General features: G+C 41.0%; 1 protein-coding gene across 4 annotated transcripts in view; it reads right to left on the bottom strand.

Annotated features, from left to right (window-relative positions):
• The window catches only part of rbm47 (RNA binding motif protein 47), a 59,913-nt gene extending 45,114 nt beyond the window's left edge, over window positions 1-14,799 (bottom strand). For 2 of the 4 annotated variants that reach the window (XM_088623388.1, XM_088623420.1), the window contains exons 1-3: window positions 14,649-14,798; window positions 14,357-14,517; window positions 12,967-13,694 (exon numbers count right to left, since the gene is read on the bottom strand). In XM_088623388.1, the coding sequence (XP_088479514.1) occupies window positions 12,967-13,019 (53 nt within the window). In that variant the 5' untranslated portion in view covers window positions 13,020-13,694; window positions 14,357-14,517; window positions 14,649-14,798. Of the gene's footprint in view, window positions 1-12,966; window positions 13,695-14,356; window positions 14,518-14,648 lie in introns of all 4 variants that reach the window. The other 2 variants (XM_088623401.1, XM_088623395.1) reach the window with 2 other exon arrangements.
• Between the last annotated feature and the right edge of the window lie 231 nt (window positions 14,800-15,030).

Raw genomic sequence — 15,030 nt, 5'->3', positions numbered from 1 at the left:
CACAGAGGGTAGGAAATGACAGCAGACTCTCCCAATCGTGACAGCACTTAGATATTTGTGTGCTGGCTGCTGAGCATTGGGCAGTCCCAGTAATAGCTGGCTGGAGACCTAGCCCTGGTGACTCCAAGCAATCTTTGCTCTGTACCGTCTCACCTGTGCTTCCTGCAGAGACGTGTTCCGGTTGGAAAACACAGTAGTTTCTCTTTTTGATATTTGGACACAAGGTCATGCCGAACATGCATTTGTAAAACAACACAAAACTTGCTAAGTCCAAGAAAAGAATAGCAGTACAGTATCTGGACACAGAACAGAGCGTCCTGCAGGGTGAGACCAGAGTTGTATTGATACAGCGTGAGCATTGCATAAAAAAATGAATTAACAGACACTGGTGAGACCTTCACAAATATGGGCCAGGTTGCAGCATGTGTAGCATCATTGTTTATCTTCTTTTCTTTGAAACAGAAGCACAACGTCACTCTGAAGTTGAGAAAGTGAATTACACACGGCAATGAACTGACAACTTAAGCAATGAATGGCTAAGTCAACTGCTCACTTTCTTAAACATGACCTCTGAGGTTTCGCAAAACGTTATTGCCTCATCCTAGGTTCTGTGTCACACTTTCTGAGACTTGAGTGTAAAGAGAAGACAGAAACACGTCTTCTCTTTGCGATTTTCTGACAGATTCTCCCTTTTCATGCAATGCAGTTGTTTTTTTCCAGCCTCGTCCTCTGAATAGAAAAAGCACTAAGTGGAAAAATGATCGTCAATTTGGTGGAACTAATAAAAATCAGAACTGATAAAATTGCCTGTGCTAACTTCTGTCACTTTTTTGACAGTGAGATTCACCATTGCTGGTGGTAACATCAGTGTTTTTCTAATATTAAATATTGTTTTTTTTTATTTTAAGGGGAGACTTGGAATCACTGCATCCATCCTAATCTCTGCCACGCTATTAGGGGGTCATTCTGCTCCAGATAATTCCATCATTACAGAATCAATGCATGTGACTGAACTAATTAAATAGTTTAGCCCAAACAAGCGCTTGTTTGTAGAAACTTTGTGAAGGCTAAGAGGATTAGGAGTTTCCACGACAGTGAAAGAACCTATAGCTTCAAGAGTGCAAGGGGTGCTGCTACGATCCAAACTGCACATAACCCAGATCAGAGAGGACTGGGCCTGTTGTGATCTGGGAGAGCCGAGTCCTCCAGGCAGCCGTTCAAGGCAGTCAAGACGCCAGAATTGTCATCAACTAGACCACTAAGAGGACGTCAAGCCCAAACGGGGATTTTATCCCTCATTACCTGGGCCTTTTAACACCAGGAGGCTGGGAATGTAGCTAATTTACACATCCTTCTCTTCACACAAAACACACATTCCTCAGACACTGGGGAAGACAGCTCTGAAATTCTGTCGATCTGAAAGTGGCACCTGCTCCTGCTTCAACAACACCATCCTGCTTCACCATCACTCGTAACATTGGCACTGTGTAGCCTAACTCCTGAAGCACAGCCCGAATTTTATTTTTTAATACAGTATGTGGCTCCCTTTCATAAACACCCTTCTCTCCCTTAACAAAAACGAGCATCCCAAATGTTTTTTTTTACTTTTTCAAGAGGTCTTTGTTAACAACAAAAACGTCTACCACAACAGTGTATGGGAAAATATGAATTGCGATGAGTTGCAAAATATTTGAAAGATATTCAACTTTATTTATTGCTTACATGTCAACATGTTTTCGTGTAAACAGACACCGAGACTGCATTGTTGTGGTAGCTGTGTGTTTGAGGTTTCTACATCTCATGTTCTGTTTTTACCAGCCCTTTCCAGGAGCACCAGTACCCATCAAGTAACTGAGAACACAATACTTTGGCAAGAAGAGTGCACAGATTAACTAGCACACAACCAGCCGCTTAACAGAGACACAAAATCTCCACACCGAGCCTCATAATTCAGGCTCATCCTGTACAGTGCTGTTATTGAACCCTGGTCTTCGTGAGCTCCATTCCTACGTGTTTTACAATTTCAATCAGGGCAGTTTGAGAAGAGTGGTGGAAACCAGTAAGGGCACTGATTCCTTACGACTAGTGCGTTCCCAGCCCTAGTCCTAAGGGACTTTGTCTTCTGGTGTTTGTTGCAACTGGGCACTTCCTCAGCGGTGTTAATCGACTCGTGTAATTGAGCTCAACATTACAACAATACAAAATACCCTAGTTAAATTGTGTTCTTTCGAGCAATGTCATCATACAGAACTCTATGCTGTCTCTCTTCAACTTGATCATTGAATACTTTGCCTTGTTTATGACTAAAGAGTTCTTAATAGACAGTGGAACAGGCTCAGGTGGGAATGTATTTCTATCAAAATCTCATGAGGAGTGTGTCTTTCCCTTCTATTTAAATCGAATCCATTACATTCTAGCTAACACCCCTGAACTGACTCCCGACACCCTTTACCTTTATAACAGCTGATTGAAAATTTTAAAACACACCTAAAAATAGAACAATTTAGCTGTGATTAAAAAACTGTCAATAGCAAAAACCAGAAGACACAGTGGTTCCACCAAGACCAGCATTGAGAATTACTGAACTGGACCGTTTCCACCCCAGTGCCTAGTGAGTTCCAACCCAGCAAGATTTATAGCTGCGTGTACTTTTAGCTCACCAATCTCAAAAGGCTTGGAACAATTTAATTGTGATAAACTGCTGTGAATATGTTAAATAAAGTATTACACAGATCACTAGAATCACAACTCTTTAACTGTCAAGGACAAGGGCTTCCTTAATTGAACAAATTACTTGTTTAATTCAGCAATAGCTCTGTTCTCAATCTTTATGAAAAGACAAGGGGGTGACCTATAAAACCTATTGGACCAACACTCTCCAGGATCATGGTTGGCCCAAAATTACAGACTCATCTGTTTGGGAATACTTTCAGCTACGACACATTGAGTCTGCAATTCTTAATTAATTCTGCAAGCAATTAATTTCATTTAGGCGCCTATCGTGGCTTTCCTACTGACAATGCTCGGTGTCTTAGAAAAGTCACTTGTATTTGTCATCTGTGTTTGAGAACAAACATTGTAAAATGTCAGTGCGTCTGCCCCTCCGGGACGACGAAACCCTTCAGTGTCCTTTATACTCTAAAGCCTCTTCCTGTTTCTAACTGGTTTCAGATCCTCCCTGTACGAGTTTGATCAGAGAGTCCTGGTCATGCACCTTACCCCGATCTTGTCTGCAGGTACTTCCTTGCTGGGCAGGTGAGTTAGTATGTGATCCAACACGTTGTGCAACAATCTCCACACAGGATCAGCACAACAAACAATGGGATATAGAACACATCTAAAAAAAAAACGCCCCTGCATTTTTCATGCCGTCAGCAGAGACATAGATATTGTTTGAAGGAACAACATGGCTGACACTACGGCCGATACTGCCAGGACACGTAGAGACAGGGCAGAGTTTTACAGCTGTCCCAGATATGAAAGAAGTGAGTAAATACAGTAAACTAAATAAACCCCCCCAAAAGTTATAATTTCATTTATTATCATTAACCTCATTTGTTATTTCTTTGTCTTTCGCTGCTTGTTTTACCTGATCACAGGCAAGGTCTCCTGTCCCACAGCAACATGACCAATCAAGTGAACCCACAGGCAAAAAAGTTCAAAATGTAAATAGGGAAACGTGAACACACGTCAATTCCTCAGTTTCTGTGGTCCTTTCAAGTTTATTTTAACATCCTAGATGCACTCAGCTCTCAATTACAGTTCAGTTTTTGTACATTGTGTGCTGTGAAGTTGAATAAGTACCAGAGGAACTGGACAGACACTGTGCTAGAGTGACTGGCTGAAGAAAAAAAACAGGTTTAATTTAGGCAACGCTATCACAAACATGCTGTGAAAAATGATTACCCTGTTTTAGTATATTAAAAGCTGAGTACTTTTCTGTATACATACTGTACAAGCAGTAGGTCCTTTTATAAACCCAACAAGTTCTTAGCTGCCTAGCAAGCCTCTATTCTAAGTCCCCAAATGTTGAGAAAATTCCTGAGTGTATTATACACAGCAGAGCAGTGTGACAAGGATAAAGAGATTAGAACGAATGTAGGTTAACTCTTTCAGAAACTTCAGAAAGAAGGAACTTTTCGGCCAGCTTGCTGGGATGTACGTCCTCACTTTGCACTCCCAGAAGGACTAGCTGTAGACCACAAAGCAGGTGGGGGTGAGACACTCAGCTTTAGCCTTGTCCTCGACTGCTGATTCTCTGCCTACCCACCCTGGGGCATGTGACCAGCGACATCTTCAGCACAGCTCCCAGGAGCCAGCAAACCAGAAAGAGAAGGCTGACCTTACAAACGCCTCCCTGAGCTGAACTTTGCAACATCTGCATTCCCTAAAGCAGGACTATCCAGTCCTGCTCCTTCAGGAGCTGAGGGCTGCTTGCTTTTTTACCCCTGTTGTGCTCTCCATCGCTCAATCCCCTCCTTGAGGGGATGTACTAAATATGACATGAATGTTTTACAACTGTGACAGTTAGAGACGTCAGGTGTGCAGGGAAACCGTGCTAAGAGCTTTGAACACATAGCTTGAGCTGAAAACTATTTCAAAGGGTCTGAGCGAAGTCGTTAACACTGAAGCAAAGTAAGTCTTCAGAAGAAAAGAAGACACTGGAGTCTAAGAGGGACAGGTCCGGGGAATGCTACTCTGAGGTGCCTTCCTGCTCCATCCAGTCCAGAAGGTGTTCTAGTCTGAAGCAATTCGTGGTGGTTGAGGTGTATTGAGTCTGTATGGTCTGAGCTCCAGCTGGACTGTGACTGTGCTCCAGTCAGCCCTCGAGCTCTGTCATTAGCATGAATGCACAGAGGCTGGGCTTGAAGTCCAGATCTGGCATGGTGGGACCACATCCACAGCCCCAGATTTGAGAAGAAGTCATTCCTGTGTCATTTTCTCCAGTGACGCACACAAACCGGAAAAAGAATGAGATTTCAACACCATTACACTCCAGGAATGCAATCACAAGTTATCACACCAGGTGACAACAATACAGTTCTGCTCTGTTCTGCTCTCAGTACAGTGCTGTAAAACTAGACGCCTAATCCCACCTTTATACAATAACCATTGGTAACACTAGAAGGAAAATCAAGGCTTCAGTTAAGAAAAGTTTCTTACGCCATATTTAAAAGGTTAGAAAGAAGTATAATACATTCAGAATAATAAGGCCTCTTAATTTAGCCAATTAACCGGATCTGGATGTATGGCATCCACAGTGTAGAGCCCTAATAGGACTATGTCATTATTGCTGCTCAAGGTCATGTACTTTTATGCTATTTGTGTTGTTCTCATTCATCTCAAATAGGTTTAAGTGAATAGTACAGTGTTTTCTGTTGACAAATTGACAAAACTTCAGATGTGTCAGCTGTGATGGCATATAATCATTCTTTTCATATTATAAACCTTGAATCCCAGTCTTGGACTCCAAGAAAGGACACAAAATAGCTATTATAACATATTATGCACAGTTTATAATGATATATATGACACCGTTAAAGTTAATAACGTTATGGTTGTGAATTTGTCTTGTTAAAAGAGAAATGAAATAGGGGTGAAATTCAAATGGAAATGATGGGTCTCTTTGTTTTGTGGAAGGAGATTTCATTTCTGTTTGGGTTTGGGCAGAAGTCTTCACCAGCTGTGTCAGGTTCGGTTTTGTTGTGTTTTCCATGAATGTGTGGTTTCTTTAATTACTTAATTACCTTATTTGGAGCCTAGAAAAACAGCTCTTTCTCCCACCCCGCCTAGAATCTGTTTGTTACGATGTGGTTATTTCATGTCCAGGCTGTTGATAAATTATAACTAACCCTTCTCAAGGTTGCCCCAAAAATGAAATTTCATTTTACGGTCCTACATTCCTCGCAAGTTAAAGTAACACTATGAAAAGGCTCAGCTGAGGTCACAGACTAAGGAAAGAAATACTGAACTGTTCCATGGGAGGTAAAAAGTTTGGGCTGAGGCACTTGTGTGGTTTAATAACAAACCTTTCTGCTCTGCTGCTCCTGCTATGTCACTGAAACCTGCCTGGGACACAGCGCACAGAGATCTCATTGTGAGGACACGTCTAGTGAAAGATGCCTCTGTTTCAGGGCTGGTTCTAGGTGTTTGGAAGCTACTGTTCAAGGTTACCGTATCAAGTGCAAAACCCCAGGTTTTTTCTTTCTGTCTGTGTCACTGCTTTGAAATGTCTTTCCCGGCCCCACCATCCGTCCAACAGCTAAAACTGAGCTCTCTGGTATTATCAGCTGAAAAAATGCAAAACACATTCGGCTGTCTCCTCCATGAATGCAATTAATGGCTGTCTGCGATCCCTTCAGAAAGAAACAATGTGATACCACAGCAGAGAAAAAAGGAAGAAGGGAAGTGAAATGAAGCATTATAACAGCATTAGGGAAGAGTCTAGCCAGGCTGAGAGTGGCTGCTTGATTTTCTTATTATGGCGCAGGCTGTAACAATGCCAAAGAAGTGTGACTGAGGGGAAGGGGGCTTGATATTTTCGAAAGTAGGCCCCAAACGTGGTCTTTCATCGAATTAGACCACTTATATCTCCTAACACCCCCTGTTTATTCCACACCACTGACATACGTAAGTGCACGCCATCCATAATCTGCGTTTACATTGTTCGCCACATGTCTCCATGGGGAACCCCTGTAAATGAGCCTTTGGTCTCAGCTGGTCTTTCCTAATAAGTCGTTATTAATTAAATTAAGAAATAAAGACTCCTTTGTAGGAAGGTTTGCCGCAGTACGCATTTCCGAAAAGCTTTTCAAACTGCAGCACAGCATAAAGAGAGCATTGTACAATTCAGGTATGCATGTTAAAGCACACAGAGGCATTCTAGAAGAGGAGTAAATTGAGGCGAATCGGTGAAGTAGCACAATGGACAGAAATGCTTGATGTACAACTGTACATACAACTGGTTGACTTTTGCAAAAATGTCTGACTCTCATTTCTTGTTTAAAACCAAAACCTTACTTCCCCAAATCTCCAAGTTATGTTTTTTTTTTAAAAAAACACAACTTCACATACTCTTCAAGTCAAGTCCTCTTGAATAATAAAACACATCTGACATTGTGTTAAAATTCTGTGCAGGTCAAAATATTGATTTGTCTGGACCAAACTAAAAGTGTCAGAATACTGCTTTCCGCTGACACCTAATAAACCACTGGAACCCTGCTCCTCTCCCTAAGGCAGAAACCAGAGGGAGACAGGTGCACTCATACCGGTGGTCTGTATTGACCACAATAGGCAGACATGGCCTTCTTTCCCACAGTGCACCACTGCATCTAAAACTACCACAAGTGAGCACAGAGTAACGTTTGTCCTCAAATCAAAAGTGGAAAAAGGGACATATTTTTTGAGCACCTTGGAGGTCAACATTTTTACAGTGACAATTCCATTAAGAAAGAGGCACTTCAGGGAACCTGACAGTGATAGTAACTGTGAAAATCTTGTGCAGGGCATAAAGGGCCTCTTTAAAAATACTAGAGAGGTAGAAATGAGATGAAGCCATCAGACCCAACCTGCAGGTTTATATATCCTTTGTCATGAATGTTGTCAGTGATATTTGAACAGCATGTGGAGTCATATTCACAAACTGTGTAAAATACAAGTAGGGTATTGCTATTGTGGCCTAGCATTTCAGTATATATCTTTAAAATGGATTCAAAAGAACATCCCCATTACATTTTTACCCATTATCATATTATTCTTTCTCATTAAACCTCTTAACTTAACTGGATCTTAAAGGATCTCTTAACTGCTAAGTCAACAACAAGCAGAAACAGTGTCTGATTCCCTCTGGACAGGAGGTGTAACTCGACTGACAGATGTGGACTTACTGCAAGGAGCTTTTGAGGCAGTGCATTGTGGTACATTAATCTGTGCTGGGCTCCTGGGTTTAGGATCTTCCTTTTATCAAGTAATTGAGGCACTTTAAAGAAAACACTAGACAAACAATCACTAAACAAAATAAAAAACTGAGACTCTTTCCAAAATCTAGTCTGTAGGACACATTGTCCTTATCTCCCTCTGGGTAAACTGTATTAAAATGCTCTATCAGTAATAAAAAAGAGAGATGAGCAATTTTCCTGCCATTCAGTGCACACACAAACACTATAATTCCTGGGTTTTTTTTTGTTTCCACTCTCATGGATTGTTTTAACCCCTCAGAAAATTTAACTATTTGCTTAATGATGTTTAAAGTACTAGTAGGAAATCTGCTCTTAAACAGACATTTCAAGTTACCTGCTGTAGTATACATTACAGCTAGATTAAAAAATGCCAGCCTTTTAGCAAACAAATTGTTAAAAAATATACATTTTAACTGAACCGAATTAAATTAAACTAGGCCTCAAAATTCCTATGTGAAGACTTTAAAAATAAAGATCAGATAAAAAATCAGATAATTGCAATGAATACACATCAAGAAAGTGTTTTCTCCCCTTTCTCACTTCTTATCCAAAAAACTGAACTGTTGGCCTGTCCACATCAACACAACCGTGCGTAGACATGAGATTTTAATCCAGGGCACACAAATTCCAGTCCACAAGTGTCTGTTTTAGTGCTGAAACAGTGTACATTGTAACAGCAGTTTGTGGAGAATACCATGCAAACAGCCTATCACAGGATTTTAGGCGAAAGAGTCCTTCCTTTTAGATTTTAGCTCCTCCTGTACTAATCTGTTTCCCCCAAAACTCAAAAATGCTGCCATGGTTCAACATCTGACACTGTAGCTCCTCAATGGACTTCTTTCAAACCACGTTACTAAGTAACCACAGTTATTACTCACAGAACATGAAGATCCGGGTGTTTCTACACATGCAGATGACTCTATTATTTATTTTATTTGGACAAGATCTGCACCATGAAAGCAAAACTATTTTGACAGAGACATGTAGAGGTTTTTAACAGTTGAAACAGTTTTAATTCTTGTTCAAATTGTTTGGTTCTCCAATTTCCCTTGTGATAATCTCTGAATAGGGTCCTTTGTTTCACTTATTAGATGAAGGTCCTGACTACTCAGATATCAACTTTTCTATTTCCTATTTTCCTAATGTATGGTCCTATATATTTCGATATATTTTCCTATTTTCTGAAGCATTTGCGTGGTAAACAATGTGCAGTATGTACAACATATGGCCACCCTAAGGAAAATCCCATGACTGTTCATACTGTACACCTCATTCCAGGCAAATAAAACTCATTGCTATATTAAGATCCCTCTGCAGACTGGCCTGCAGATGATTAAACTCATTCCTGCGTAAAAGGAGATATGGAAATATGGCTCTAAATTCATTCAAACACATACAGCTCCTTTCAGGACTAAAATTGTGTTGAGATTATAGTTCCTCTATCCTGGAAGTCAGTTTGGGTTGTAGAAAATATCACACATGTCAAAGGACAGCCAAGGTCACTCCTTCACTTCTCTGTTAAAGCCATGTGATTTCCCAGTTCTCTCTTTCAGGAATCTGACCAGTAAGTTAAGCAAGACCTCTCTTACATTGCATTAACCTTTTCGAGACAAAACACTGTTAAAATTAACAGTTTTTACCATTCACAAATGGCCTATTCCAACCAGTTCCTACAAAAGTGGAAGGAAATCAAGGCTTGAAAGGAAGAGTATAAAAGATTTAAAAATGATCTGTAATGACCCTGGCAACTCTGTTCTCTAAGAGTGTTTTACAGAGGAATACCAAAGTAAAGATGAAAACATTTACAACTAAACAGAAAATCCTTCCCTAGTTCAATTCCAAAATACTGTTCACTGAAATCCTGTCCTGTTCGGGAACATTTATTGGTACTAATTGTGACAGTACAGTAGTGCTGGCCTGGGAAGCTTTTCTTCACTCAAAAAGATCACCAAAGACTAATTAAAGAAAGAAAGGAGAGGATTTTTGATGTTGCCAAGTTCTCCCTTCAGAACGTTAACTGAGACATCTTTGAAGTTCTGTGAGCTTCCAGTAGTGGCCATCCTCATCATTATCCTTCTCATCCACCCCAAATGCACCGTGAGAAATCAGAACAAACAAGGCAAAGGACCAGACAGGAAACCAGATACTCACAGAATTGTCATGTGTTTTGCACTGTGTAGCCGTTATCTTCACAACGCTATAAACATGCAAGTTGCTTGCTTGTTCAGATTGTGTTATAGATATTGAGAATCAGAACAACTGCTTAGCATCTCTTTAGCTTAATGTTGTCATTTTTTAATTTAATTCCTATAATTGGAAATTACTTTTTTAGTTTTTGTACCGGCACCAAGTTAAGTTCAATGTCGGAAGCCAATAACCTCTTCAAATGGATGTGCAAATTACTGAGGTCTGTCAAAGATTCCCACCAGCACTTAAATACCCTTTAAATCTACAGAGCCCTTTAACGGTTACACAGGCAGTGAGCTCAGACGCAATATTGAACACATATCCCCACAGGAGTCCATAGTTTCCCTTGGCTCACAAAGTTCTTTGGTAAAATCTTTCAGCTCTGGTGGAAAACATGTTTTTTTTTCCACTTGGTTTTGTTACTGGTCAATATGCCCCAGTGTACCTACGACACACCTGTGTGCAGCTTGCCTCATTTTAGCTTCGTGTGTACTTGATTGAATTCTGAGAAAACAAATCTGTTTGAAAATAAAGTTTCTCTTACTTTCCTTCAGCTTGTCTGTGGAATACGATGCATCTTTCGATGCGTGTTCCAGTCTGATTTAAAAGCGGTTTGCCGAGAACAGGGCTTTCCAAGAAATTCAATGAGTGTCCTGCACAGTCCCACAGGACACGTCCACATCCCAGATTGTCTTACTGAGCCTTACTGAGCTCCTAGTTTCACTTCCAGAAAATCTGACACATTCAGTTAGTCTACCTGTGTCTGTGTGAGCTGTTTTTTTTTTTAAAAAAAACGAAAAGACACACAAAGCCCTTTCAGAATTTGTGAAACATTTTAAGTTATCTAGTGCTCTACACGCCTTCACTTCAGTGCTCTACACTTCAGGGCACCTGAGAGAGCCATTTCACTGTGGAAATGCTGGGATAGGGCTTACAAGCATAAAGGCCTTCATTAGAATCCTAAGAAACGGGGGAAGGCCGTTGAGCCAAACCTTGTATATCTCGGTATGAACATCGATTTTACTTTTTCAGTGCCTTTTCGAATCAAAAAGAATTGGAAAATTCTAAAATGATGTAAAATATAAATCAACCAAACGCTACAGTTATAAACATCATGTTACGTCAAACAGAAATGTCACTTGGCCTGATGGATCTGAACAGACCTGGTGACCACAGCTGACATGTAATCTCCAGCTAACAACAAAGGATTACCTGGGCCATCGCACTGCAAAGCAGTTGTACTCGTGTCCAGAAACAGCTGAGCTTATTGAAAGGCTAGGTATGAAAGACTAGCTCTTCACAGGGCTATTAAAAATCTTATAACACCTAGCTGGCTTTGATTAGGAGGCTACAAGGATTTTCTTCAATGCTGTTTTTAAGTTAACTTAGTGCTAAGAAATCACAGTTCCTTTTTGAGCACAAAGGAAAAACATTCTGCAATAAACAAAGAACTAATATATAACGTTCATCATATCTTATAATCTTAGCATGCTCTGCTGGGTTTAGTATACTGCACTCTTTTGATAAAGGAAATATAAATGGCTTATGTTGCCCAGTTACAAAAGAATTGTGCAAATGAGCCCATGGGAAATCTTTCCTGTCATGGGAGGTTTCTGTGATAGTCCACAACTGGCTTGAATTGGTTCCTTATTAGGAAGCTACAGGTGTAACCTCGCATACTGGTATAATTTTCCTGAATATGAGCAATACGTGTTGTGTTTCTCTTCAACTGAAACGCCAAGTTAAAAATAACTGCCAGAGTGTCTTCTCCTCGTTCCTAACCGTTCACGACAGACAAGGTGCTGTTTACTGTAATTAAAGGAGCAATACCAAACCTGCCAGACCTACAGCATTACACAGGCTCAGCCCTCTCACCTTTCTGATCTGACAACTGCTCCGGCCTCCTTACACACAGAAGGGAAAGTAAAAGAGTGCTGTAGGCTGCACCTGTCCCTGCCAACTGACTCACATACTTCCGCAGTTTTAGGTTTTTTTCTGCTGCACTCCTTCACTGAAAATGTACCACGTTTTGTACTTTTTTCATCGACGTGACAAATCGTGTGTTCCAGCAGTCGTGAAAAAAATCAAAAAGCAGCAATCTTCTGAATTCTGTTCACACATATTATTGATTGGCTGTGACATTTGTACATTTTATTGCATATTTTCAGGACACTGAAGCAGCTGAGCGCGTATTGCGCAAAACTATTTACTGGAGAAACAGCTTTTTCACTCCATACTGTGAGGTCATTCATTACCTTGATTTTCGGATTGTTTGATTGTGCTTCAGTGCGAAAATTCTTTTCACAAAAATTGCAGATAAAACACCTACAGCAGCCTATATCCAACCTAGGTTATGCATAGCCGAGACAAACTCAAGCCGGAGCCATTTGAAACAGATGTAGTCATGCTAAACTGTGTCTTTATTTCTAAGTCAAATCGCACTCCAATGCCTTCTGCCTGCTTCTTGGTATCACAAGGACATGACTGACAGTCCACATTAATGTGTAAAGTGGCAAACTGTTTCAAAGGGCACCGTAGCAAATAAAAAACGGACAGATTAAGAAATGCTGCCTTTTTTTTTTAAATGGCTGAGCTCCAGTTTACTCAGGTGTTATCATGCCAGGAGGCACGCAGGTGACATTCTGCTCATTCCACCTGTTTCCCAGGCGAAATGTTTCTTCGCAAACTTTCCTGTTTAAGTACAAAGAGTGAAAAGAAAAAAACACATCTAAGCTGTCACCTTTCCCTAATACACTGCGAAGCTATCTGCATGAAAGAATCAGTTAGTCAAAAGGTCTCCAAAAAACAAAAGCTGTCTTACCTGTTTGAAGTTTCTGAGGAGAAGGACACGTCGGCCACGGTCTGTGATACCATTTACTGAGGAACGTCGCGGACCTGGAGAGCACACAACTGCATCTTCTTGGTTTCTGGAAGGACGGTCCAGCTACAGCCCCAAATGATCGTTTATGGGAAGATTTCACCCGCTCAATGCACAGAGTTCCTTCTGCTTCTCGCACTCGGGCAAGTCTCAGGGAGAAGCTGGTAATTAGTACTAGCTGGAGTAAAATACCTGACTCTCACTGACATAAGCTGCACATTCCACTGCACTGAAAAAAAAAGAAAGTTCTTAAGGAAAACTAGCTAAAGCGGACACACTCAGAGTCTTGATAACACTTTCCAGCTTTACACGTCCCACTCACTGAAATAAGAAGGACGCAACCTCAGGTGTTTGGGAATACAAGACAAACTAATAAAAAGAAAGAGAAAACAACCCAAGGCAGGATAAAGTAACCCAAACCAGCACGGCAAGTGTGGGAAAAGTTTAGTCTCCTCTCTGCCTTTCTTCTTCAGTGCCTGTCTCACAGTAGCAAGGTTGTCTCTTTGTATACTCCCTGCCCCGAAACTCACCAAACCAGAATTCTACTCCTAACACCAGCAACTTCCCATAATTCTAAATTGAAATTTTATCCCATGTGTTGAGCCATGCCTGGCTGAAGGCCAGCTCAGCATTCCTGTTGTTTTGGGAGTGTAGGTACGTTTTTCTTCCCCCTGAAATACACAGAGATTAAAGAGGGCGGGAGGAGTGAGACTCTTTATGCTGAATGGAGAAAAAAAAAAAGAAGAAGAAAAGAAACGGACTTGTATAGCCTTGGGTGATATTTGTGACGTGACATGGCCTTCCAAAAGTGCGAACTTAAAAACTGCCTTCATCACTACAGTGCTCCTTCACACTGCCCGCTATGGAAGATCAGATACCAAGCACATTTTGTTTGATTGCTTTCACTTAGCACCTATTTTCTATCCAGGCAAATTACATAGAAACCCCTCCCCATAACTGCTTGACTTTGCACTGCTTTCCTGAAATTCTATTATTATTACGTTACGGTGAATTTTGGAGTTGTTTCAGATTTTAGGGATCTGTTATACCCCCTTCAGGTATGTAACCATTGTAGTGTTAACATTTTATGTACTTGAGAAAGTTGCTGGAATGTCTTCAAAAACAATAATGGGGGAATTGTTGTTTCAGAAAAACTGCATTTAGAGCTTCAGAAAATCAAATGATAATAAGAGTTTGTTAAAGTCATAAAATCTAATAATAATAGTTTGTGAAATTAAGTTTGACGGGTTTTGTAAGTTAGTTTCAACATCCCCCCCTGCTCCCCCCTCAGCTAAGCAGTGTCTTAGCAATACAAGCTCTGATTCTCTCTCACCTGAAACAGAGCAGGGGCTCAGTGTGGGTAAACTGTGTCGCTATTGGCAACACCTGACCTTTCTTCCTGCTCTAGCTGTGACATCACAACGGCTGTGCTGTTCGCCATGGAGCCCAAGGACTGATTGCATGGCCGCTCCGACCTTGAGTAACTGTTGCCTGCTGACAAAGACAAAAAAAGAGAAGTGACAAATCATTTTCAGTTTCAAGAAAGGCTCACAAGTCTGGGAAGAGGGAACAACAGAATGAAAAAAACCCGTAACAAACCCCCTTCCCTCATGAACGGAATGTACCCCTGGTTCCTTTCCCCTTCAGAGGTGCTCAGGACGAGGACTAGGGCTCCAGTTATCAACTGCACCTGCGAGAAGCTCTGGGCTCGAGACTGCGTCTGAGAGAGGGCGATACAGATCACACAGCGAAGTTCAGTTTTCTGCCCGAGTCCGGCCAAACCTGGAACAGGAAGCTGTTTCTGACAGAAATCAGAGAAAAAATGACTAACTCTTTTGTGTCATGTCATGCGACAGTGCAACCTCCGTATTAACCCTTCATAGAGTCAAAGCCCAAAGTGATGGGCAGAATCCTACTGAAAAGTCATCAGGATTTATTTCTTGCCTCAATGTTCTAGTCTTTGTGTCTGCGTTTCAGACACACCACTGATCCGTCTTCCCTTTATTA

The sequence above is a fragment of the Lepisosteus platostomus genome, chromosome 1 (assembly GCF_059453375.1).
Source record: "Lepisosteus platostomus isolate fLepPlt1 chromosome 1, fLepPlt1.hap1, whole genome shotgun sequence".
In the NCBI taxonomy this organism is placed as follows: domain Eukaryota; kingdom Metazoa; phylum Chordata; class Actinopteri; order Semionotiformes; family Lepisosteidae; genus Lepisosteus; species Lepisosteus platostomus.
This window is presented reverse-complemented; position numbering and strand designations above follow the sequence as displayed.